The sequence below is a fragment of the Watersipora subatra genome, chromosome 11 (genome assembly GCF_963576615.1).
Source record: "Watersipora subatra chromosome 11, tzWatSuba1.1, whole genome shotgun sequence".
Lineage (NCBI taxonomy): Eukaryota > Metazoa > Bryozoa > Gymnolaemata > Cheilostomatida > Watersiporidae > Watersipora > Watersipora subatra.
In genome coordinates, this window is record NC_088718.1 from 6,316,306 (window position 1) to 6,344,298 (window position 27,993).

A 27,993-nucleotide genomic window follows, 5' to 3' on the forward strand; every position below is an offset into this window, starting at 1 on the left:
GTAGCTCACTCTCATACACTCACCAGCACATTAATCTCAGGCTATTGCATGTTCTTTTCATCAAAGCAAGGCTATATAAACTCATTTTATAGTCTAGTTTACCAACGAGGAACTTCAGTATTGATTGAACTTTTGCTAAGGTAGGTCTCATAAGCGCTGGCAGCTGACTGCTTTAGTTCTGCTTGCTTTTTGAGAATTGGTACCTTGTATATTGGAGTCCAGTAATATACCAGCTGATGCTAATATATTGTACATGTAAATGTGGGTACTACGTTTAATATCATCGTAGTTTCAAAATTCCTTTTATACAGTTTATGTTTTTTGCTACAGTTTTGCTTTTGTACACTACTTTATACAATATAGAGTCTCGGAATATGAGAAATTATATTATGAATAGCAGTGTTAGTTCAGAGGTTCCTTGATTGACCATATCAAGGAGTAGCTGTGATCCAGTGTTTAGGGAGGCATATAATCAGTAGGTCAGTGGTTCAAATCCCATAGGGACCTTTTGTGGTATTAGGAAGGGCATCCAACCACAATTGTTTCTGCGTCAAGCCGGTTCATCGGTGACTAAACCGGCTCCACCATCTGCGCTCCAGCATAGCTGAAGAGTGGGCAAAGCAACCCTACAAGACTAAAAACAAAACATGACAAAGAGTTGAGGAGCTCGTCTGCTAGCCAATGGTCAGCTACCTAGAAATTCCATCTCAATAAAAAACCATTCAATAGAAGGCAATGGCAAACCGCTGTTGAAACCAGCCAAGAAAAGTCATGGTTATAGGAAGTAGGGAGAACCATGATCACCTATCTGCGTTAGAACCATACCGTTTTAATTTTACTAAAGTTTTCACCTAGTACAACATTCTCATAAATGAATATCGATTTTCTTCATTTCGGCATCTTCAAACAGCATAAACTATAAATAGATACTTGGGGTAGAGTTAGAACTTCATGTAGGTGCACTCCTGTTATGGGAACCATATTCGTTCTACAATAAAATTTCAGATTTATAAATTTTTTTAACCTGCTGGGTTATTTTCATTGTTTTGTCTGGTGACCTGATTAGGATATAATAAACTATATTATGTTACCTCATTTTCTATAGCATTAAATAAAACATGTTGTATTAATACTACCACCTATTTATGGTATGTCTCTTTACAGTCAGTAGCCAATCAGACCTCAAGGAAAAGCTATGCAGTGCCTAGTTTTCCTGTTACTAACAATCCTAGCAGTACAAGCCAGCCCTGCTATAAAATGGTATGAACTGCAACCTTCACTTGACTTCAGCTCTGCCGGTAAACTTTCTCAAGACAATGTGCTCGCTCAGTGGGATTTGTTCAAAAGACAGTATGGTGAGTTCACCTACATTTGAACATAGGATACATAACTGTATTGATTGATTTAGCGATGGTCGCTAGACAGGCAGATGTTTCAGTACTAGTCGATGTGTGTTAGTGTTTGTATCTCGTATTTTATTTGCTTAATTCATCTGTAGGACAATGAAATTCAATAGAAACATAAGCCTACAGTTGTGATTAAACAGCACTCTAAAACATTTATAAAAATAGCCTTAAATCCCTAACTCCATTAATTAATAGCCAACCACTGAAGCTATTATCATGAATGGAGATTTATATAATTCATCCTAAAGAAAACATTGTCCTGTGTAGTCACTAAAGCATTAATGTGAATTGGTGCTTTCACCAGCCTGTGAAGCAGTTTAACGGTGTTTACAGGTGTAATATGCATTGTCTTTGTCACAACAAGCACACCTTTATATATACACATGTATAGGCCTATACACACAGGCCTATATGTTTAGTCTTCTGTATATTGTCCTATCTATACATAAAGATATATATATATATATATATAAAATTGTTTCCTCACCCCAGATACCCCGTATGGGTGGTAAATTCTGCTTTAACTCGGGTCTCCTACCAGAGACCTGGGAGTTTGAGCACTCGCCTCAAGATCTTAGCTGTTCCCAATAGCGCACTTTTCTGCAACTCACCTTAGTTGATTGTTGTTGGTATTTGGGCAAGCCACATTTTATGCGCCGGTGTTATTGCGCCCAGTGCCCCAATGACTACTGGGATTACAGTTGTTCTCACATTCCAGCATTTTTCAATCTCTTCTCCAAGAGGGAGATATTTCTCTACCTTTTCTTTTTCTTTGCTGGCTATATTGTAGTCATTGGGTACTGCGACATCTATTATAGTAGCTCTCTTGTTCTTCTTGTCCACCACCACTATATCTGGGTGGTTTGCTAGGACATGCTTGTCAGTCCAGATGTAGGAGTCCCAGAGGATCTTAGCGCGATCATTTTCATTGACCTTACCAGGAGCTTCCCACCAGTGTTGTGGTTTATTAAGGCCATACTCGTCACATAGACTTCTATACCCAACACCTGCGACATGATTATGCTGCTCAGTGTATGCAGTTCCTGTAGCATATATGTCTGGTGAAGATCGCCAACCTTAGATATTTGTCAGTGGTAAGCACTATGAAGAGGTTTCGTGTGCCAGTCAATTTCCTCATCATCAGGGTGAAGGTCCATTGTAAGAGCAGCCGATTGAAATTCAGCTAGCAACTTATCTGAAGTAGCCATAGAGGCTGCATAGTCTTTGATGCTTTGCTCTTCCTCCTTCACTGTCTGCTGTACACTTTTGAGTCCCCTAACGCCATCTTATATATATATATATATACATATATATATATATCTATATATATATATATATATATATATATATATATATATATAGAATAAAAGTTTTTATTATTTTTTGTGGTTTTGTTTTTAATACAAAGGTATGTCAATATTTACTTCTCTGATCTTTGTGATAATAAAAATAAAATCTGTAATAACCTGCCTTGTTATTGAACACCTTTGTTAGGCAACTACTATAGGTCTGTATGAAGGCAGCAATGCTGACCTACTTATTGCCCTAATGTTCCTTTCCTCTCATACTGACCTATTTATCATATCAAACCTACAGGTAAGTCATACAGTGAGGATGAAGAGCAGTCTCGCTTTCAAAAGTTCTCCAAGAACTATGAAAATATTGTGCGTCACAACACAGAACAAGTAAAAGGACTCCATACCTACTCAATGGGACTAAACCAGTACTCTGATATGGTACAGTAGTTGTAACATATTTATTAATTCTACCGAACTAAAACATAATATATTAAAAATTCAGTGTGAAAAACTTTTAAACCATTATTTAGTAAAAGTTATTTCTGTTGTAATGTCAATTTTAGCAAGTTTATCTTGAAAAGTCCATCTTTGTCTTTTTTGCTAACATGTAGTTTGGAAAAAATGTACAAAGTGCTCAGTAAAGACCTTTTTTAACATATTATGGTATTAGATCAGTGAATATATCATAAAGCAATTATAAACCATTGTACTTAGGTTTTATTCATAGCAAAACTAAGATAGAAGTTTTCTCTCATGTTAACAATCAATGAACAAAGAGAACAAACGAGTTATTATGTAGTATTGTATCAGAGGTAGTCTAACTTACGGTATCACTTGTCAAACTAATATTTCAAATAGGCAGCTTAGTGGATTTTGTCGACTAACATCATAGATGTGTACAGTAAATCACCTGATTCCTGTAAACAAGAATGGAAGGCTAGATGCTGTTGCAGACCATGTCAACCATAAAATGTTCAAAGTTTTGGTCATCATAAACTAGTCATGACCCAAATTAGTTACATATTTTTGCTAAGTATAAAATAGTAAGTGCCGTTACCCTTGATGCATCAGGAGCCATTGGTCATGTGATTAACTAGCAGTGATGTGTTCTTTTAGGATATTTTTGAAGTACGGATGAAGTTGAATGGCTATAGGATGCCAAAAAACTACACAAGTTCTGCTTCCACTTACCTTCCTCCTGCAGCTGCTAGCTCTCTTCCGGTGACAGTTGATTGGAGATCCAAGGGATATGTCACAGGGGTCAAAAATCAGGGACATTGCGGTTCTTGCTGGGCCTTCAGTACAGTAAGTAAACTATTTTAGAGTCAACTCTCTGAACTTGTGTAATGAGAATGGTTTGACATGCAGAGTAGGTGCTATCATACAGCATCTAGTAAGAACTAGTAAGTAAACATTCAATACAGTAAGTTGACATATCCAGCATTTTTATAGAAATACTAGCTGAATGCTTGGCGTTGCACGAGTAATAAAAACGTTTTTGTAAGTTACTAATTTATTTTTAATCAGCATATACAACATTTGCCATTCTAACGTTTTAATGAAGGTGTTCATTTATTTCTGTGTTTGGTGTAAGTTTAATTAAGTCTAAGCTACATATACACATGTTTACAGCATTTTGGGAAAATCTGGGCATGTTATTTTTTTCTAGTATACTGGCAGTCCCGTGCATTCATAAAGATTGGCAGGTGTAATAGCTATATCTGCAATTATTCTATACAATGGCAGTATGGCCTCATAGTGTAGTGGTTAAAACGCCTGTTTGTAAAACTGGTGTTTTTGAGTAAAATTCCAATATGAAGCGGTTTTTTGGTGCTAACACTAACAAGTTTCACAGCATTTTATAGCTATAACTGGACATACTACAGACCAACAAACACACACTTAGATTTATATAAAATATTCATAATGAAAATTCAAACGGTGGACAACTGATGTTAATGCTTCAACTCTTGTTACTCACAAAAAGGGTTGAATATACTTACTTGCTGCAAGGTATAAAGTTGAAGTAAGCTTTAATATAAACATCTCTCACATCTTGTGTAAATACACTCACTAGTTAGAAATCTCCCCCAAACTTACACCGATCCTGCTAGACCTCTGTGTAGTTGATTATAGCTTTGACTAAAAGGCAACAAGTCTGTGAGCATTATATTGTTAGCAAGAACTGAATGAAATCATGTCATGTTGTATTTATCCCTTGCTTATAGATATCACAGGGTAGAACTTAGTGACAATGTTAGACCAGGTTAGTTGCAAAAATTGGAGTCCATATTGATGCAACAAGTTTCTTGTTTTATTCCTGAAGTTACTGGATCAACCAACACATATCTGAAATCATGCTTAGCATATTGTAGCCTATATGAACCACAGGTGTATTATGTTAGTTCTAGATATACTGATATTGCAGATAAAACTTTATTTATTCTCTTGTATTAATGCACTCACTAGTTAGAAATCTTTCTCAAACTTACAACAGCCCTGCTAGATATGTATCTAGTTGGTTATAACTTTGACTAAAACTGATATTGCAGATAAAACTATACTATGATTAGTTGAGAGGGTAATACAAGCAAACTGAAAAAGTAACTTCAGCTTTATTATAGAGATATTGGTCTACAGAGATAATGTCTGGTAATTCTGCGACTGAACTTTTTCAACTTTACATGCCAAACAAGAGTCATATTTACATGTGCTAATTTGTTTAGCATAAAATAGGTCAAAAGAGCAAAAGCATACCATTAACAAAATCGAGCTATCAGCCCACTTTTCTGATGAGTTAATTGTAAAACCTGCTAAATTCATGGCATCAGTTTGCATAGTGAGATAAAAATAAAACACTCATAACATCATCAGCAGATTGCATCAGCAAAACGAAAGTGAGTGACAGGCTGCTCAAGAAGAAATTAGCCTCTGGACCAGTTAAATTGCGTGAGTTTGACAAAGGATGAGCCAGTGTTTGACCTACTGACCTATATTGCTATGAAACCTTACAAGGAACAAGGAAGCTACACACACTTTATGCTTGCAACATTCCTTATGGATGAGACGATTCCAGTAACCTGAGGATGGGCTCCAATTGATAGTATTTTAATATAAACAAAGTAAAATAGATTAGCTCTTGAAGGAAGTGTGAGCAGTTTCTATTTACTAAGTTTTCATACAGCGATAGCCTAGAGATGCAAGGATGCATCAGCGCAAAAGCACTATTCTAGGATGAGAATCAGATCATATTTCCATATAGTGATATAATAGTAGAGCGAAAGTTGTGTGACACCTTATGTTAAGGTTGTATCTATTAAAATGAACTTGCACAGTTTTATTGTAGATTTTATCAGAAATAGTCTGTATCTTTTATAATTTGTGATTGTTTTGATGTTTGAGATGTTCTAATTGCCAGAATGTTTCAAGATTAAAATCGATACAACTAGATCGGGATGAAAAAGCTCTGAAGAAAAATACGGGCATAATGACATCACTAGTTGTTATCATTGCGATAGTTGATATCTGTTATTTCGTTAATAATTGCAACTATAGACGTCATTATTACTCTTTCGATTAATCTGAGCCTTGTAATCCCGATCAAGTTTATTGATTTTAATCCTAAAACATCTTGGCAGTCAGATCCCCTCAAACATCAAAAACAATCGCAAATGATACAAAAATATCGATACTTTCTGATAAGATCTACAAAGAATTTGTGTAAGTTCATCATTAAGAGGTCAAGGACAAAACAAATAGATCACGACATTTCATCAACAAAGATTTCTGCATATAAAGCAACAGGAAAGTAAGACCTATGGGCAAGCATGCCGCTGTGAACTATTCGACGCCACTGGTCCTAAGGCTACCTCCATGGCACAAAGATGATGCATGGCATGGGTGTTTCACTTTCAAGCAGTGATACCGAATAATGACAGAATGAAAGTGAAACTGCTGTTACCATGATGACGTTGCAGCACCATATAGCAGTGTTTCACTAGGTTACAGCTGTTTGGAAACATAGAAAATGTTATGTAGGTAATATTGGCATGTTGGCCAATTCAGTATGCCGGAGTAGAAATGGTTGCATAAGCCGCACATACAAAGAGATGATCGTATACGGTGGGTGCCCTGTGAAGAAAGACTACCTTGCTGGGCCTACCCTAAACAGTGGGTAAATAATGATTGGAAAATTACCTTACCGATAATGACATCAAACCACATGGAGATATCAGCTTGCAATTAAAAAATTATTTAAATTTTACATGAAAAAAGACTTAATTGTTATTGTACCAGTCTTTACGGTCCACAATTTTCTTCAACTGTTGTGGGCAGTAAAAGCATAGTTGATAGCCAGATATTGCGGTGGAAGTATTTTAATTTATTTTATGTTTTCTATATGGTCATATTTTTTGATAATAGGGACTGAGCAGTTAATGCTGGACTAATCAGACAGTAGACAATTGATAATGAGCCAATCAGCGAATGTGCAATTAATAATGGACCAATCAGTGAATGTGCAATTGACATGACGCAACCTGTCAATCAAACCAACCACCCGATAAACTATTGACCAATCAGCGTCCAGATACGACGAGGCTTAGCAGCCGATGTTGCTAACCGCCATGACCTCTGACAAGCTCCGACAAAGCAGCAATAGTGAATGTTATTTTGAGCGTTAATTTTGCTTCTATTTTCACCATTTATTTGACGATTTAAAATGGTGAAACGATGTCAATGGGGTCTTTGTGACTCCGAAAGTAGATATCCTGAAAGACTAGCTGGGGGAGTGAAATTTATTTCATTTCCAAAACCGAAAAGTAAACTGGAAAAGTGCTTGAGATGGATAAAAGCGTGCGGGCGTCCTCACGATCAGCTGAATACAAACAAAATCAATGGAAATTACCACATGTTTGTTTGTACAAAGGTACGTTTTAACTTATAGAATATAATCGAAGTTGCCTAGCCGCTTTTTCAATCTATTTTAAACACAAGCGTCATACCCTTGGCAGGGTTTTCCCTGTTTTGCACCAATAGCTTTATTCATTTTATTTTTGTTCCGAGGTCGAATCGCCATATTTGGTATTGGTGAATAACGACTTCTCATTGAAACTGATTACTATGTAGGAAGGTTACAAAATAATTCTGAAAGTGCCTTTCGTCTTACTACCAAAACTTAGCATCAAAAATAGTTAGAGATTATTAATGCACAGAGTGTTATTGCTATTTATCTTTAGTATATTTTTAACATTACTGCTGTACAGAACTAATCTTGACAGGTGCTGTACCTGGTATAGATCAAACTCATGGAACGAAAATGAGACAGTCATGATGAATATTATTAAAACATACACTTATTTTTGTAAGAATTAAAGAGTTAATTTACCCCGCTTTACAAGAACAGTGTGCATCAGTGACCTGATGAAGCCCGATTGAAATATGAACAATATGCGGCTTCTCATTTTTTTGCTGTGGCCGGTACTTTGTCGCCTTTACAGTACTTTCTTCATCATTTTTTTCAACAAACACATTCACTGATGCAAAGAAGCTTTCATTTGCATACTTTCTTCCTTGAATTCGTTGCCTAAGAGTTGGAATATACGGTGAAAAGCTTTCACTAAAATCACTCGGTAAACAATGTAAACTTCGTGTAGCTGCCATTTCGGTTTATGCGTGTCGGAGGTCAACTAGGTACTTGGTCACGTGACGAGTGGGTGGAGCTACTCTGAGAATCGCGTTGTGTCAATTAATAATGGGCTAATCAGCATTTAGTTCAAGCAACAGGTTATTGTCACATTAAACTAACACAGTGATAAATTACAGGAAGTAGTCTTAGCATGAGTATTCAAGCAACAAGTTTAGACACAATCCTAAGTTCCTGATATCAACACCCTCCAACCGTTGCAGAACTGTAAAGCTGGCTATTGTAGCACAATTAGCACCTAAAAACCATGATTTGTCCTGCTATATTACAATCAGTATATTACACTTTCATATATCCTTACTCTCATTTGACCTCCTGTGTTAATTTCTGCTATAATAAAAATAATTTTATGGAATAGACATTACATTCATCTACTTAAAGCTGCGTGTAAACTAGGCGATAAATTGTTATTAGCTTTTGGCTGCTTTCTGCGACTTTCAAATTGATTGATCACTTTAAATTTTAACAAGTTTGTACTGCAGGTCAGACAATTTGTGAAATATTTTAGCGTACCAAAAATGAATTTCATTTTTATTTTATTTTAGCAACATGTACCCAATTATCAGCTAGTATGTGCATAGTTTTACACAATAGACAGTGAAGGTTCACACTATATCACAGTATGTCAATGTTAATCACACACTCCGGTGATAGACTGCGATAAAAAAGTCCACACTATCACAAACCCAACCGGGTTTACATCAGCAAAATGTCATAGCATTTTCATTATACAATGCGACAGAGAAATGGTAAAATACTAGTCCTGAAGCAACTGTCACAAAATAAAATATGGATTGAGCAATCCATGACAACCAATCATCATCGCCAATGTGGTGTGCTATGCACAGGCTGTCATGGATGTTCAGCTAACTATCGGGAAAGTTTGTCACCTGAAATCTTTCCCAAAGTATCCGTGTAGCATCGATGATCTCATTTATTTATGGTGCATATAGTCGACAAATAATAACCGAGAGGTCAACGCCGACATATGACAACACTGAATGAACCAATCTTTAATACATTAACTCACCAGACCATCAGGCAAAAAGTTAGAATTCCTGAATTCGAGTACTAATACTATAACCTGGCTAGTTAGTTTAATGATGTAGATTGACACTATGATAATGCTCTTCACATGCACCTCTAATTAGGGTAGGTATTCTTTATTGTCAAAATGAGTTTACATCTATTTTAAAGCTAGTAATGGCTGACGCTTTCTGCCATGGTCATTGATTTTTCATCAGTTCAAGTATTCCACTGCTGTCTGACTACTGCTTATATTTCATTTCATCTCCCTTTTTCAAAGCTACTCAATTAAAAACCTTTATAATCAAATGCTTATTTTCATTAGAAGCTAGTTAGTCTTCTACATGTATATTTTCATCACTATATAACCGCTTGTATTTACTCAGACCATACATGTGTGACTATGTGATGTGTTGTCTTGCTCCTGCATCATCTAGAAGTCTGTTCTAATAATCAACCTCAAATTTTTTAACTAACACTTTTGCTATGTTTACAGCACACTGACTAGGTCATGTTTATGTTTTATTAGTATATGCTATACATTATGTCTAGTACAAGATTATCATAAAATATATTATTATGTTCTCATTGGAGGTCTAGAGTTTTACCGTTTAAACAATTCAGCTGAAGACAAAATTATACAGTCTCAAATAGGATCAATACACGTATATTCACTTTTCGATACATTTATTATCTTGATAGTACACCCAGGATTTTATTATAATGAGTATACAGTAAAAAAAGATTCTCACTATAATCTTAGATTTTTGAAAACCAGTCTAGCATTACCAATAATTATTTTAAGTCGCTTCCGGTCAAAAAGCAGTTGAATACAGAGTTTCATCAAAATGAGACATTCTCCCGAGAAACGTACTTAAAATTTTAACGTTTAGTAGCATTAAAAGAAATTGATGTCACAACTTCACTTACTTTTCTAATTTTGATGAAATGATGAATGTTGTCTTCATTGTTGAGTTATACCAACTTCTGTGGGCCCAGCGCCTCGAATAGCTGCAGTGCTACTGTGCATGTGGGTGTCATCATGCCTTAATACGTAAGAATAAGGCTTTCAATTATTTTTTGTTTCATAAACTTAATATTGTAATTCTATTTATTTGGTTGCTTGTTATTATACTTTTAATAGAACACTCACACGATAAGACTCCACATTTTTAAGTTAATAGTATTACTTTCACCGCTATATGTTAATCTTGTAGACCGGCTCTTTGGAAGGGCAGCACTATGCCAAGACAAAGAAATTGGTGTCACTCAGTGAACAGAATCTTGTGGACTGTTCCACGAAGAATGACGGCTGTAATGGGGGCAATGTAGGGTTGGCCTTTGGTTACATCACAAGTAATAAAGGTACGTATTGATTCCATTATTTAACTGATTGAAGGAAGAATTAAAACACAAAGCATATTGTTTGAGTTACATGGAAAAATGGTTGACAAAATAATAAATGCTGAGTAATTTTAGTTTTCCAGTTCTATCTTTGCCGAGAATAACAAGTAGTGGATAGTGTGTTAGTCTGTTAGTGGAAATTCTTTTATAATGAATCGATAAGGAGTTGGAAATCTATATACGGTGCACCCTCAGAATAAAATTACCTTGTTATACTTTTTTTTCACCTTACGAAGTGAAACAATAGTTTTTCTCAATGAATTCAACAAAAGTTTTGCACGAGATCAAATTTGGCAGTAAGTGTGATTATTACGTACCTAGAAATAACGTAGATGCTGAAGTGCTGTGCATCAAAAAAATTTTCAAAACGCATGAAAGAGACACGATGACCGATTTTTTTTAATTCAGAGTTTCTTGGGTGGAAAACGGAAACATCTTTTCTTTAAAACCAGCATAAAAGTCGGAGTTGCAATCTCTTCAAACAGAAGGTTAGCTGTCAGACAACTTCTTTTAACCTGCTGACAAAAATCCACTTCATTACGTATTAACAGAACATGTTCGAGAACAGCATCGCTCGGGCTTTCTTGGCGAATTAGGTTGAAAAATGTTTTAATGAGATTGGTTAAAGGTTATACTGAAAATGAAGCTGGAAACTGATAGGTGATAAACTTTTAGTGATAAAAAGTTGAAGTTTAGTAAAATAATTAAAAATACATACTAAGAGTTAACTTTAAGTGTGTGTTTGTGTGTTCGAGTGTTCGCGTGTTCGTGTGTTCGGGGGTTCATGTGTGTGTGTGTGTGTTCGTGTGTTCGTGTGTTTGCGTGTTCGCTTCTACGTGTGTTTGCGTCTGTGCGTGTTTGTTTGTGTGTTTGTGTGTGTGTGTTTGTGTGTGCGTGTGTGTGTGTTTAGTAATCTAGCCTTATTTAAAGTGAATTCAAAGTTATATTATACGTATGTCTGTTTAGTTATGTTATATGTACGTCTGTTTTGAAGGTAAGAACCCTCTACGATACCAGAGCACTTGTAACGTTACATTTTAATGCAGATCATAACCAGTAAATACCCAAATTATACTAAAGTTACTGTAGGTAACAATAGTTACTAAGGTTAACATACTATTTTGTTACTAGTTTTAAATAGGTGCAGTACTTATACAAACTTTGATGATTTTTACCAAGGGGCATTTGCATTATATAATTACTATGGTTTTTATACCCATTCATGTGATTTTTTCACCATACGATATCAACCCTAGAACAGATTAAAGTCGTATTCTGAGGGTGCACTGTATATAAATCTAAGGGTCTGTTGTCGTTCGTGGTCGAACGACAACAGACCCTGTCTGTCATCGTGTAGTCGTTCGATATAGGCTGTTTTAAATTTATTCAATAAATGTGTAGTATAAGTAGAAACATTTTTCTACAATCTATTTCAGATATACTTTGCGCTTTCAAATATTTGAATTATACTTTGGCTGCACACGCACCATAATAAACAAGCACCTTCATTTAAAATTTCGAATGATAAATGTTGTATATGTTGATTAAAAGTAATTGTTCTGTGCAAAACCTTTTGTTATGGCTCGTGCAATGCCAGGCATTCACCGAGCACTTACAAAGAGATCAGCGTGTAAATCCCCTATAACAAAGCTTGTATTTTCTGTGATCTGTTTTCTAAAAGACCAACTTTTGTCTGTGGTAAAACCATAGATGCATTTTTAGGTATAGACACAGAGGCTTCGTACCCGTACACTGCTAAACAGGGTACCTGTAAGTTTGACCCTAAATATGTTGGAGCTACTGCCACAGGATATGTTAACGTCCGCTCAGGTGATGAAGCTGCCCTCATGTCTGCTGTCGCCAATGTTGGTCCAGTCAGTGTGGCAATTGATGCCGCTCACGACTCATTTATGAGCTATAGCTCAGGTAAGTTTAAATACCTTAAACAACTCTTTGATATTTCAAGGCGTAAATTATATGTCGTGAACAACGGGCAACATAAATCTGCAACACATGACCTCAGGTCACGTTAGCCACTCACCTTAGGAAACCTGTTTATTGCTAAATATGCTTATTTTTTCAATAGTGGCTCTGCAGATAGTGAACAAAAATATGGTTTTAATGCACTTGTATCATTTGGGCATATCATGCAAAATCTTTCCAGTTGATTCATCGAACCTGAGTCAAAGAATCTTCTAATGCAATGAGAGTAAATTTTAGCAACCCTTTGAATGATGACATCTATCAATGATTCAATGTACTCGTCTAACAGCTTTTTGTATGAGAGTGTTGGAGGGAATCATACACATTGTGATTGCTGAGTCATCTGGCTAGCTGGTCTTCCACACACTTATGTTTAGGAATATAATAGGCTAACACCCTTATGGTAGCTGTATTAAAAACTAGTAAACACACAGCTACTATTCAACAGACCTTCTGATAGCATAGCATTGACTCACTATTCAAACTACCTTTACCAAGTTTGAATCAGTGATACTAAATGAAAATGCGTGCTAGCTCCTTTCTCTTCGCATTTGTACACTGTACATCAATTGAAAGATTAAACCTGTTTGGAGTTATGCCCTCCTTTTTCTTCTAAAAAGCAACCATTTGTCATTTAAACTGGCTGACAAGTCTATATTGGGATCAGATATAATAATTGCTGTGGTTTGTCTTCACACACTCTAAGTCAATGCTATAGTTGATCTAATCTACTTTTTAGGAGTCTATTCTGATACTGACTGCAGCTCATACAATCTTGATCATGCTGTTTTGGTTGTTGGTTATGGAACTTACCAAGGACAAGACTACTGGCTGGTCAAAAACAGGTTCGTCAGGTTTTATTCATCAAACATTAGCAACGACTAAACTAATTTTTCATTTCAAAACTTCAACCCTGTTATTTTAATCCCACGACCAAACTAGCAGATGCGAAGTTAGGGATTTTTTATGATAAATGCATGTGCACACAACTTACGAAAATTATTCATCAACAATGAGAAGAACCCTTGTTTGAAAATTTCATCAACAAATTTAACCATCGTTTTGTAGATTAGTTAAAGTATAATAACGATACAAAACACATATAGGCCTATTTAAATATGTTACCAAGTCTTTGTAAATTATCGAAATTCTCTAAAAACTTACCCATCTGATCGGATTATACACAAATAGACAGACTTATTAGGACGAAAATTGTCACAAAACGCTTGAAAAGCTTGATTTAATAAAAGTTAAGACCGGAAATTGAAACGGCGGTCAACAGGGAACAGAACGATCAAGTCGTGCGCATTTCGCGAAAAAATAACGTGCACATTTCACCAGTCTATGGCATTGTTTACTTGTAATCGAATTTATTCGAAGGTTTCTGCAATAAACGTAGACCGTTTGAGGCGTTGACCGATTTATAGGTACGAAATTGTGGTACACAGTTTATCAGCTTATGTTTTTTGTCTAATCACCGAAGGCTTCATTATTTAAAACGTTAGCCGAAATTCTTTACAACTTATGTACAAGCTAGGGCTGAACTACAACGCCCCTTTATGACGATAACCTTTTTTTATTTTGCTCCAGTTTACAGAAAACTTTCAGACGCGTGAACGCTCATACTTGCTTTCTGTTAAAGATCGCTACAAAATTGTGCATTGGTTTTCTATTATTACTGTGTTACTATTACTAAGTTTGGATATTCTTTTTGATACTTCTTGATATTGTTAGCTATGACAATTTTAAATGTAAACAAAATTGTTCATTGGTTTTCTATTATTACTGTATTACTATATTAATAATATTGGTTATTCTAATAATATCAGTGCATTTTACCTCTAATATTGCATTTCTCCTATTGCAGCGGAAGAGATATGAACATATAATCTTTTCCTTTCATTATTGCTGTTTGTCATGACCAAACACTTTTTTAAATAGATTTTCTAAAAATCTATATAAATATCACTTCTTGATATTGTTAGCTATGACGTTTTGAAATGTAGACAAAATTGTGCATTGGTTTTATACTATTACTATATTAATAATATTGGTTATTCTAATAATATCAGTGCATTTTACTTCTAATATTGGCCAATATTGCATTTTTCCTATTGCAGGGGGAGAGATATAAACATATAATATTTTCCTTTCATTATTGCTGTTTGTTGTATACAATAACACCCAAACCCAGTACATTACAGCTACCATTGCAGTTATCCTATTGCACTGCAGTGCCATTTGACTGCTAATATTGCATTTCTCAACCATCAGTACCCTTTCTTTTTTCCAATATCACTTTGGTCGTGGGCTGTATGACAGTGGAAATTCTAGTTGTAGAAATATCTAACATTTACTATTATTTACTGTTTGAGATTCCTAGTTTCAAAATAACTTAAATTCCAATTGAATTCCATTTTTAATTTGAGTTAAAGCAATTCAAATTTTTATTTGAACATTTGGATGAAAGTCTACATAAATTATAGATAGGTTGTGGTTACAGCTTATCTAAAGTTTGTTTCAGAGTTATTTTAAATTGTATAATCATGCCTTGAATAGAAAGAAAAACTAGCTAAAATACATTTTTGAAAAAACTCAGTCATAGAACTTAAATACTACCTTTGACCTGGTCAAGTTAAGTTTCCCCACAAGTGTTTTTCAAGCTAGCATTGCTAACATTCTTTGACATTTCTAATATGAATAATTTGTCCAAAGTTAACTTGACCAAATCTAAAACTGTGTTTAGATTTTATACTTCAGTTTTTAAGATGGTTTTTCAATAGTGGACTTTTCAATTTTTAAAGAAAGTTTTACAATCAGCTGAGACAAACCCTTTCCATCTTGCTTCTCATTCATTGCGTATGACGAGTTCATGACCTTAGCATCCTTGGGAAATATACTAGTAAATGCTTGTCGGTTGGATTTGTTATCACAGCTAAATATGTACAACTCAAATCCCTTTCAATCCGAAAGACCATGCTAAACTATATTGTGGAGGACCGGGACATGCCTGTGTACTAATTACTGCACTCACATATATATCCGCACTGTCGTTTGGCCGAACCTCTCGAACTTCCCTTATTGCATGCTTGAACTGCCTTTTTATTATTATATAACTGTATCACTGAACTGCCCTTGTATTACTGAACTGCCCTTTTATTATATAACTGAACTGCCCTTGTATTACTGAACTGCCTTTTTATTATATAACTGAACTGCCCTTGTATTACTGAACTGCCTTTTTGTTACATAACCATCATGTTGTATCTGGCAATTCCTTTGTGCTATAAATAGATCAGTAGGCGGAGTTAAACGATAGGCGCTGGCTATATAAGCCAGCGCGGTAGGCAGGCAGAGGTGTGCTTGATTCCACTCATACTTGTGCATACTTGTATTAAAGATATCGATAATAAACTGCTATATACTCATACGAACTGCTTCTATTGACGCCTGCCTGGTTGGCTCACCGATTGTATAAGCAGACTCAGTGCAACCAACAGACGGTACTGCCAGGGTGACTCTAAGAAGGCTAGGAGGCGATCCACGGCCTTGTCTAGACTCGATCAGGTGTGCCATGGCACTAGAGATCCAGTCTTAAGACCAGCCATTAGTGGATCCAGACTAGCCTGGGATAGAGATCCAGAGGCAGGCCGGGGGTTTGGTTTCAGAGCAAGCCTGACTACTAGATTCTTGTCTTGGACTGACTTGACCGCCACAGGCAGGTCAATCAGGCCTCGGACAAGGTCAGCCAGTAGCCCAGGTTGCGACTCCCTTGTTAGGACGTAAAGCTGACTCAGCTACCGGAGTCTGATCCTTTACACTGGTGGCAGCAGTGGGATTTGCTTAACCCACAACAGGACGACTAACAGGGACTAAAAAGACGACGCAGGTATGACCAGACGGACTCGCAGCGCGGAAAGACCGGAAGCTCTCCGAACGGAGGGACTAGGAGGTCTAGAGCGACTGACAGGTGTCTTGGAAAGACTGCTCGTCAACCAGAGAACACAGGGACCCCCTGCACCAAGAGAAACATTCAGAGCCCCAGAATATGACGGGAATAGCGATGTAGAGGCCTTCATCAGACAGTTCAACGATGTAGCCGTTGCAAATGACTGGGGGCCAGGGTCCGCGCTGTTACACATCCGAGAGAGACTGCGAGGGCAGGCTAAGGACTGTGGACACGGGCAGACCATACACGGCGTATTTAACAACCTCCGGGCCAGGTTTGGACTGACACCCAAGGAAGCCAGAGCCAAACTGCAGGGCCTAAAAAAGGACCAGCAAGCAACGCTATTTGAGCACGCCACCCAAATAGAGAAGCTGACCGACATCGCGTTTGGGGAAATGTCAGATCGCCTAAAAGAGGAGATGGCCGTAGACACGTTCTGTAGTACGCTGGGCAATGTGTATTTGCAGCGACATCTGCTAGCGGTGCCTACTCCTACGTTGGAGGCAGCCGTGAGAGCAGGGAACGAGTACTTACAGGTTCGACCTAGTATGGCGTCTCACCAAGCCCAACCCTTCAGGTCGGACGTCAGGGCGGTCCAGCCAGACGAGACAGGACAGGGCGAGGGAGAACAGGGCCCCGAAGAGCCGATTGTGGTGGCTAGGACTACCCCGAATACCCTCGAGCTGCTGTTGACCTCGGTGACGGACCTAGCCAAAGAAGTGGCCAAGTTAAAATTGTATATCCATCGACCGCAGTCTATTACAGAAAGCGGGACGAAGAAAAAGGAAATGGCGAGATGCTGGGGGTGCAACCAGGAAGGCCACCAGAGGAGAAGTTGTCCGCGGAGGCAGGCAAATCAGAGGACATCCTATAGGCAGGACCAGGGAAACGCCTACGGCCCGCAGCAGTAGGTCTACCTGCTGGCTGCACAAGGGCACCCGGACACGAAAAACACAGACAACGTAACAATACAAGTCAAAGGGAATCTGGAGTTGATCCGGAGGGTTGGCAGCATCCGACTAAAACGGCGGCACCAGTCAAGAGACCCCCGGTAGAAACGATTCCCGTCTACAACCCATACCAAAGTCTATGGGAACTGGACGAGGAGAAAGAGGGACGCGAGGCGAGCCCCCGGGACTCACCGCGGGCGGCCAAACAGGCGCAGCGGCAGTACCTCCACCAGATCCAGAGACTGGACGAAAAACGAAGAGTTTATGGACATACCAGAGAACCAGAAAGGCCAGGGCGGAAGGGAGGTCCCACTAGGGCCGAGCACCCCGAGCGATCTGGACAGCAAGGGTCGGGACAGAGAGCAGATTCAGGGGTAACTGAAGCTCTCGAGAGACCAACGCTGTACAGATCAGGAAGAAGGGAGCTTGCGACCCAGATGGAACCCCGCCATAAGCCTAGACAGGTTAGGTCAGAGAGAGATGGCCCCACCGGCGCTGATCCGTTCAGGAGATCGGTATCAACCGGATCGGGATGGAACGAGGACCCAGCAATGGCGGAGCATCTCCAGAGACCGGAGTACCATAGACCCAGAGACGAAAAGGGCTGGGATGAAGCCGAACCCCCGAGACAGGGGCCGACCCGAGGCGGCCATCTCCAAGGAGGGAATCTAGGCCAACCCACGAGTCCGGTGTCGGGTCCGACAGGCCGGTACGGGGAGAGCACAAGGCCAGCTACTCCCGAGGAAAGCCTGGAGGACCAGCTCGAAAAGAGTCCACCACCGGATAGGCCTAGGGGACGTCCGAGGAGGAAAAAATCGGAAGAGATGCTCGATACCGCCACAACGGGGGAAGGGTTGCCAAGAGTTGGAGCTCTGGAAAAACCCCATAGGTCGAGCTACTTCCTACCGGGGAAGGTAGAGAGGCAAGACCTCCTGTTCCTCATAGACACCGGCTGCAACACTAACCTACTCTCCAAAAAGGTGTTCGACAGAATGCCGGAGCGAGTGAGGGTGCAGTTAGAAGAGAATGACCGGTATGGACTCATGGCAGATGGTAGCAAGCTCCAGTTTTATGGACTGATAAGGCTAACCGGAAGGATCAGGGACGTGGCTATAGAGGAGAACTTTCTCGTAAGCCAGATCAGCGAAGACGCTATTCTGGGTATGCCTTTCCTGATCTCCCACAAGTGTCAGATTGAATTCGGCCGACCCGTCATTTCCCTAGGGAATAGGCAACTTACTTGCACCGACAAATACGGGAGGATAATGGTGTCCAACGTTCACGCCTGGAAGAAAGTTACTATCCCTCCCTTGTCAGAGGTAAGAGTGACGGGGAAGATCTCCGCCAGAAATTACGTGCCGATGGGCTTGATAGAGGGCTCTGATCCACATCTACCCGTGGCATGCAGCCTGAACAGGCCTGGAGAGGGTGGTGATGTCACCATACGATGCCTGAACCCCGGACGTCAACCGATAGAGTTGGGCGCCGGACACGTCATTGGCTCATACACGGCTGTGGAAGAAGAGGACATACAGACGGATCTCTGGTCTGGGCCGGAACACGGGAGCCTCGACGAATCAGGAGTGGGGTGTGCCACTGTAAGGACGGGGGAAGCCGTTCCGGGTCACCTGGTTGAGCTATATCAGCAGGCCCTCCCAGGATGCCGGCACGAAGGAGAGAAGCAGAGCCTGGCCCATCTTCTGACCAGGTACCAGGACGTGTTTAGCAAGTATGATGGCGACGTAGGAAGGACCGACCGAATCGCCCACAGCATACCCCTGATGGAGGGTGCCAGGCCGGTCAGACAACCCCCCCACCGGTTGGGACCTCTCAAGGAGGCAGAAGCGGACAGACAAGTACAGGAACTACTGGAAAAGGGTTTGATCGAGCCTGCCAATGGGGCGTGGAGTTCCCCAGTCGTCATGGTAAAGAAGAAGGATGGCGGATGGAGATTTTGTATTGATTATCGACAGCTGAATGCGGTCACCCAACAGGATGCGTACCCCATCCCTAGGATTGATGAAAGCCTGGACGCCCTGGCGGGAAGCCGATTTTTTAGTACGTTGGATCTGACCAGTGGATACTGGCAAGTACCGCTAGATCCGGACGCTCAAGAGAAATCCGCCTTTGCCACGAGAAGCGGGTTGTGGAAGTGGAGGGTGCTGCCCTTCGGATTGACGTCAGCACCCGCCACCTTCCAAAGACTGATGGAGTCTGTACTTCACGGGCTCCATTGGAAAACCCTCTTGCTATACTTGGATGATATCATCGTAATTGCTCCAGACTTCGAGACCCATTTGGCCCGTTTGGGAGAGGTCTTCCAGAGACTCGCTGCCGCGCAGCTGAAACTGAAGCCCTCTAAATGTGAGCTCCTCCAAAGGAAAGTGAGGTACCTTGGCCATGTGGTGAGCCCGGAGGGAGTGTCCACGGACCCGGAAAAGGTAAAGGCAGTGGCCGAATGGCAGACCCCTCGAAATATAAAGGAACTGCAGGCCTTCCTGGGGACCACGGGGTACTACCGACAGTACCTGCGAGATTACGCCACTATTGCCAAGCCACTCACGATCTTGACTAGCAAAGGGAAGCCTTGGAGGTGGGGAGCAGAAGAGCAGCAGGCATTCGAGACCCTCCGACAAGGCCTGATCTCGGCACCGGTGCTGGGGTACCCCAACCCAAAGAGTCAATATACTCTGGACACCGATGCCAGTAATGTGGGAGTGGGGGCCGTCCTGTCCCAGAACCAGGGGGGCAGGGAGACCGTAGTGGCATACTACAGCAAGACCCTCAGCCCAGCCGAACAAAATTACTGTGTGACGCGCCGAGAGCTCCTGGCAGTAGTAAAAGCCGTCAAGCACTTCCGGCCCTACCTGTATGGTCAACAGTTTGTGCTCCGCACGGATCATGCCTCCCTGAGATGGCTGTGTAGGAGGAGGGAGCCGTCGGCTCAAGTAGCTCGGTGGCTGGAGATTTTGTCAGAATTCTCGTACCTACTGGAACACCGAGCAGGGGTCAAGCACGGGAATGCCGACGGCTTGAGTCGACAGGTCTGCCCAAACGATTGTCGACAGTGTATCCGAATAGAAGAGCGAGACGGGGGCCCTAGCAAACAGGCATTGCTGGAAGGAGAGTCCGACACCGTGGCCGCAATTAAACTACCAGGAGACCGAAATTTTCGACAGCTGGTACAGAGCCAAATGGAAGGGACACAAGCTGTGGCCAGGATGTACTGGGCAGTAAAAAATGATCAGGAGCTACCAGAGGAGGAGCTGACTCTAGGGAGTAACGAGCTCCGGGTCCTACACAAGAGACGGGAGGCTCTGAGGTTATCCCCAAACGGCGTCCTGGAGGTCAGACTAACGACGGACGGCCACCCCAGATGGTGTACCCTATGTCCTCGGGCGGACCGGAGCCGGGTAATGTGGGACACGCACAGGCTTGCCCACGCGGGGGTTCACAAGACGGTAAAAAGGTTACTACTCAATTGGTATTGGCCGGGACTGAATGCCGATGTGAGACGACTCGTCAAGACGTGTGAGATCTGTCAAGTGGCAAAAACCGGCGGGAATCACGCAACTAGGAGCAGACACCGATTGTACGCCGGGCGACCATGGCAGAAGCTAGCGGTCGACCTGGTGGGACCAATGCCAGTGACTAACCGAGGGAACAAGTGGATCCTAGTGATTAGCGACCATTTCTCCAGATGGCAGGATGCAATAGCGATCCCGGAGGCAACTGCCCCGGTGGTAGCCACAACCCTGGACGAAAGGGTGTTCTGTTATTTTGGCCTACCCGAGGAATTACACTCCGACCAAGGGGCTCAATTTGAGTCTAAACTCATGGGAGAATTATGTAGTCTATGGAACGTAGACAAAACACGGACTACGCCATACCACCCCCAAGGGAATGGCATTGTAGAAAGAAACAATCGGAGCTTGGGAGATTCCTTGAGAGCCTTGCTCCTGCGCCGTGGGCCTACAGAGTGGGACTTGTTGCTGCCACAGATAATGAGGGCTTTCCGGGGCACTCCCCACTCCGCCACGGGAGAAACCGCGAATTACATGATGATGGGCAGGGAACTGCGATTGCCAGACCAGCTCTCAGACCCCGTTACAGTCACTGGCCAGGCGGTACAGCCCTACGTACTGGAACTGGCCAGCCGGCTGGAGGAAACGTATGAAATTCTCCGAGACCGCCAAATGAAGATCCGGGTGGAGGATGACGAAGAGCCCCCATCGTTTGGGACCGGTGACTTGGTGCTGCTGGTCAACAAGAGACGTAGACGTGGAGAAAACCCCAAGTTACAGCCCAAATATGTGGGACCCTATACAGTCACTAGGTGTAATCCCAACCATACGTACCAAGTAGAGAGACAAGGACAAATCTCAGTACAGAACGAAGAGAGATTAAAACCATACTACGCGTGTCCAGAGGCCGATGGGCGGGCCCCGGCCACTAAGGAACCCTCCAGGAGGCCAAACATGAGGGGTGCCACTGGACGAAGAGAGAGGAGGCTGGAAGAGTTAGGGGAGATACTGCCCGCAGTAGAGTACACTGGAAGGGAGCCTCCCCCGTTAACACGGCAGGAGAGGATGGAACCTCCCCCGGATATGGACAGTGACACGTTCAGGAGACGACTTCTGGAGGTCCTGGCCAGAGAAAGAGAGTCTGCCTCGGGCAGTCACGATCCCAACGGAGGGGTTAGGGAGGCAACAGAGCAAACCGGTATAACCAACGCGGAACCAGAGGAACCAAGTCTCGGGCCCTGTTCCGAAACCCCGGTGGAGCCCCCCGGACAAGAGTTGACGGAAGGAGAGACAGATAATACCACAGTCGACGAGGCCTCCGACTCCGGGGTCACCGAACAAAGGGATCCGCCCCAACCCGAAGTTTCTACACCAGCACCAGCTGAAGAAGAGGTGCGAATAAACACAGAACCCAGGAGAACAGAAAATGGTATGGGAGAAAGACGAGACGGGAGACCACGGCGAATGGCGGGCCCTCCTATCAGATACGGCGAGACTGTGTGCCACCAAATCGACCCTGAAGAAGAAGGACCGGAAGCCAGAGAAAGACAGGCCGAACTCAGGGAACGGTATCAGTCTACCAAAGCTATGGTGGAACAACTGGAGACCTTGATAGAGAGGGAAGGTCTGAGGACGAACTTAGAACTGATGTCTCAATATACAATTCTAAAAGAGTCGGTTGCCGAACTAGAAGAAATGATGGCCGCAAGCCGCCACGGAGGAGGGCAACCAGATACAGTCATACCTGGCCGAAATATCCCGGGAAAGGGGACAGAGACGGAGGCAGACGAAGAAAACCAAACAGGAGAAGAACCATCCGGCAATGAAGGCCTTCGACAGCCGACTCCGAACGATAGAACAATTCAGGAACGAGAGCACGGTAGGACCGGAAAGCGGCCATCTTATGAAACTGAGACAGCCTCCAGTCACTTCAACCGTTGCGCACTAACGAAGAACCAGCTCTCTCCACAAACCTATATCACGAATATGAGACCAACTCCAGATGAAACCAACGCCATCGGGGATCCAGAACTGCAGGTATTATTAACAGAATTGGACGAGATCTTGGAAGGAACTGAGATAACGGCAGGAAACCAAGACGTCGATCAGGTAAAACTACCTGGGAATAGTATAACCAAGGAAAATATCGCACCCATTGCCTATAAGGGAGCGAGGCCAGTAGAACCGGCGATAACCACTACCAGGATGGTGCAAATGATAGGGAACAGGGCGCCCCAGGACAAAGCCAAGCCAAAACAGGCCAGGCAAACTTCTGAGGGCCAGAGTTCCCAAGTCAGGAGCAGAGGTAAACCACTCCAGGGTGGCCCTCCGCTAGAGACTAGCCAGAGGCACCGACTGAATACTCAACCGCGACCAGGACCAGTACAAGACTGCTCGATAAAACTAACAACGATTCCGATCGATCAGAAAAAAGTGAACGGACCGCCCGAGAGAAGAAAAAGCCGAGAGACCCTCGACGGAGTAGCCGAGGATATCTGGTACTCCCCCACTTCCTACGCAAGGATGGAGGCCGCGGAAGACCGCCAGAAGGGAGAGTGCAGACTCTGTGGTTTCAAAAACAAGGACGGTAGGGTAGTAAGGAGACATATTCGGCAACACTTTTGGCGCTACTGGTGCAAATGTCAGAAAAACTCATCATCATTCTTTAGTATATACAAGCATCAAAAGAAGGCCAAGGATTCCGGACTACACCCTACTATTGTATACCAAGTAGATCAGGAGTGGTACACCGATTTTTGTACATACATGAAATGGACAGAGTACCCCCCGTTTGGAACCTGCCTTCCCATAAAGGATGGGAACGGGTGGGTACGAGGTAGAGGGATGGGGCAAAAACGACCCAGGACAGAGTCACCAGAAGAAAGGGGGTGTACTGAACCGGAGACCCTCCAGGACAACAGGAGAGACGGACCAGCCGACCTCCGCGTCCATTTAAACCGATGCCGAGCCACCGAAGGAAGAGAGGAGCGGGTCCAAAGGCCTTTGTCTCGAGGGTACGTAATCCCAAGAGTAAAACGGAGGGAAGCAAGACTCATCAATCCGAAAATAAACATACCGCCTAAGGGAGCTGGGGCAGAGATAGCGGGAGAAAGCGAGACTGCCCTGGAGATCCACATCAATGCGGATGACATCGCTGGGGTATACACCGAAGCCGATGGCAAGACCAAGGAACCTACCAGCAACAGGGTAACCAGGGCCATCGAGAACACACGGGCCCGGCGAGAAGAGTACAACCGTAGAGCGGGAAGAGAAGAGGACCAATACCGACGTTATATCCGGATGGCCGAGGAATGCCGGGTAGAAGCTCAGAGGTTGAGAACACAAGCGCGGCGTTTCCACTGAGTTCACTTAATTGTTCACCCCTGGCCGAACAATTGGGGGGGAGAGTGTGGAGGACCGGGACATGCCTGTGTACTAATTACTGCACTCACATATATATCCGCACTGTCGTTTGGCCGAACCTCTCGAACTTCCCTTATTGCATGCTTGAACTGCCTTTTTATTATTATATAACTGTATCACTGAACTGCCCTTGTATTACTGAACTGCCCTTTTATTATATAACTGAACTGCCCTTGTATTACTGAACTGCCTTTTTATTATATAACTGAACTGCCCTTGTATTACTGAACTGCCTTTTTGTTACATAACCATCATGTTGTATCTGGCAATTCCTTTGTGCTATAAATAGATCAGTAGGCGGAGTTAAACGATAGGCGCTGGCTATATAAGCCAGCGCGGTAGGCAGGCAGAGGTGTGCTTGATTCCACTCATACTTGTGCATACTTGTATTAAAGATATCGATAATAAACTGCTATATACTCATACGAACTGCTTCTATTGACGCCTGCCTGGTTGGCTCACCGATTGTATAAGCAGACTCAGTGCAACCAACAGACGGTACTGCCAGGGTGACTCTAAGAAGGCTAGGAGGCGATCCACGGCCTTGTCTAGACTCGATCAGGTGTGCCATGGCACTAGAGATCCAGTCTTAAGACCAGCCATTAGTGGATCCAGACTAGCCTGGGATAGAGATCCAGAGGCAGGCCGGGGGTTTGGTTTCAGAGCAAGCCTGACTACTAGATTCTTGTCTTGGACTGACTTGACCGCCACAGGCAGGTCAATCAGGCCTCGGACAAGGTCAGCCAGTAGCCCAGGTTGCGACTCCCTTGTTAGGACGTAAAGCTGACTCAGCTACCGGAGTCTGATCCTTTACAATATGTACAACTCAAATCCCTTTCAATCCGAAAGACCATGCTAAACTATATTGAATTCATTTTATAAAGCCAACTAACTAAAATTGTTTGAGAATCAATTCAACAGTTCAGGCAATATCGCAGCGTGTCTATTCAGAATATTAATACAAGTGACTGCATATAATAAATCAAGAAGCTGTGTCTCATTGTTTTATTATGTACAGCGGTCTCCAAGTCTAACTTGAAAATTCTATCTGCTTTAAAAAACAACCAATTTTTATTTGGACCTAGCTTAAACTAACCTTGAAATTGTGCCTTTTGGCCAGTTATTTAGACAATTTAATTAAGAGGTGGCTGCATGATAACCGAAATGTTATTTTAACATCAAAAGTTTCATACGAAAAAAGGAATTTAACTAATCAAAGCGTGTAAGCTTGCAGCCAAGCAGCTTCAGTCATGCAGAATTTGATTCTACTAAGCATAACCAAACCTTGTCCTTGGTTGTACAACATACTATTCGCAAACCCAATGTATATGTATTTTATATCTTGAATGATGTAATAAGTATATTGTTATTCATTAACTGCTGTACTGACAACCTGGGTAAAAATCAAACAATATAAAGAGAATCTGATATTAATGGAAGAAATAGCAAGAACGATGTAATATGTAATTATGTAATATGCATTCTAAACAAGATTTTGAAAATAACAAATGAACTGTTGTAATACTTTCAGTTAATTGAAATGAAAAAAATTTACATTACATATGTAAATTTACGTAAATTTATGTAAACGTCTTTCAAAGTATCGACAAGAAAGTAATGTGGGTGGATGACAGAGCCCTCCCACTATGAATGATATTAACAGTTACTCCATAAGTACTTTAATAATGATATATTGAGTTTTATGGATATGTAAGATATGAAGATATGAGCTTGAAAATATCATCACTGAACTTTATATGCTTTGAAAAATTGATTTCATTATCTGACCTTTTGAAATTTTGTTCCATTTTCTTGCAGTTGGGGAACAAGCTGGGGAATGGATGGCTACATTATGATGTCAAGAAACAAAGGCAACCAGTGTGGTATTGCCACTGACGCTGGGTATCCTCTTGTTTAGACAACTTTGAAAAAATAGTTCACCAACCACAAATTTAAAATGATTTGATGAAATGATAGATTCTGAGTTTTAAAGAATTCTGAGTTGTAAAGCATTTTGCACTTTTTGCATATCTTACCCTTTTTGTAACACTATTCTTTATATACGTTATGAATGAATATAATAACTTCCGCACGAATTTTATGTCTTAAATAAACATACATATTCTACACATTCTTCTCACATTGCTAGCCTAAGAATGTTGACCTTTATTCTGACCCTTCCCGTTCAAGTATCTCTCATCTGGTTGGCTGATAGTAAGTGTTCGGTAAACATTTTCAACTATAAAAACATTTTCTTTATGATGTATGTTTGGAACACAGACTAAAGAGAAGGTTTTGTGACAGCTGACCAAAATTCTTTTTAAACATATTCAGTCCAGTATCTCAGTAAATTACATCAAATCCCAAAAGTATCAAAATCAAATGCAAAATTAAGAATTGTCTTATCTTTCACTTTGTTAAAAATGCACTAATAACCTGTTTAGGTGCAGGTATGTATAGTTCATTATCTAACCCATTGAAAGCAAGCTTATGACACATAGATTACTACTTGCCACTGATGATCAGAGTAACATATTTAATCATTGTTTTTAGGCTTACAAGAAGATTCCATGTTGAACTATTAGACAGTTTCTTTTGCTATATATTTAAATTTTTGTTACTGTCTATGCTTCACCTATAAATTACACGCAATAAAACATTGAACGCGCACACACATGGACATTACAGGTAGTGCATTGCATTTAATATAGCCAGATAATGTAGTTTCAGTATTGATGAGCACTTGATGAGCAGCGCTGACCATTTTACGCAGAGGAGTGTTAGTAGAATCGTCCGAATTATGCTTTGGAACATCAAGCGTTAAACATAATGCCTAGAAATATTTTATAAACCCTCTTAGTAAGTATTTGATTTTGATGAGCCATATGCATTGTATAAGTATAGGTCAAAATTAGATAATCGTTCCATGCTTTTAATACCTTGACTTTGTATAAAATAGAAGCCCAATTTATATATATTTACAAATGACGGGTTGATGAGTGGTGAGAGTTGGCAACATTCCAGCAGCAGATCTTACCAACCCTAGGATATTCATGTGGGCCTTTCTATAAACCTGTCTAGACTGTTGAAGAAAGTGTCCTTTCGATTTCTTTGGAGAGAACTAACAGATGTGAAACGGTGAAAACTGCTCAGCTGGCTGTGAAAAGCAAAGCCTTATATAATATTTTGTGAAATAATTAATGTACTAGTTAGCATACTAGACAAATATAGGCTTTCAGTAGACGTATAGGAGCATGCATCTAATGCTCAGCATGTGCTACTCCATGTACATACAAATGGGTTCTATTGCTACTTACACTAGATAT

The 27,993-nt window shown here is 41.3% G+C and overlaps 1 protein-coding gene across 1 annotated transcript; it reads left to right on the plus strand.

The window, feature by feature from the left end:
• LOC137408226 (cathepsin L-like) lies at positions 1 to 26,794 on the plus strand. The gene is made up of 8 exons (XM_068094655.1): positions 1 to 140; positions 1,165 to 1,355; positions 3,003 to 3,142; positions 3,821 to 4,009; positions 10,652 to 10,799; positions 12,561 to 12,764; positions 13,561 to 13,666; positions 26,486 to 26,794. Exons 2-8 carry the CDS (start codon positions 1,196 to 1,198, stop codon positions 26,583 to 26,585), a joined length of 1,047 nt encoding a protein of 348 aa, XP_067950756.1. The 5' UTR covers positions 1 to 140; positions 1,165 to 1,195; the 3' UTR covers positions 26,586 to 26,794.
• The last annotated feature ends 1,199 nt before the right edge of the window (positions 26,795 to 27,993 follow it).

Bases quoted from the DNA above. Each gene is read 5' to 3' on its own strand.
- LOC137408226 (XM_068094655.1), top strand. From the start codon at position 1,196: ATGCAGTGCCTAGTTTTCCTGTTACTAACAATCCTAGCAGTACAAGCC. The intron at 3,143-3,820 runs GTACAGTAGTTG...GTGTTCTTTTAG, and splicing joins TAAACCAGTACTCTGATATG to GATATTTTTGAAGTACGGAT. The intron at 13,667-26,485 runs GTTCGTCAGGTT...ATTTTCTTGCAG, and splicing joins TACTGGCTGGTCAAAAACAG to TTGGGGAACAAGCTGGGGAA.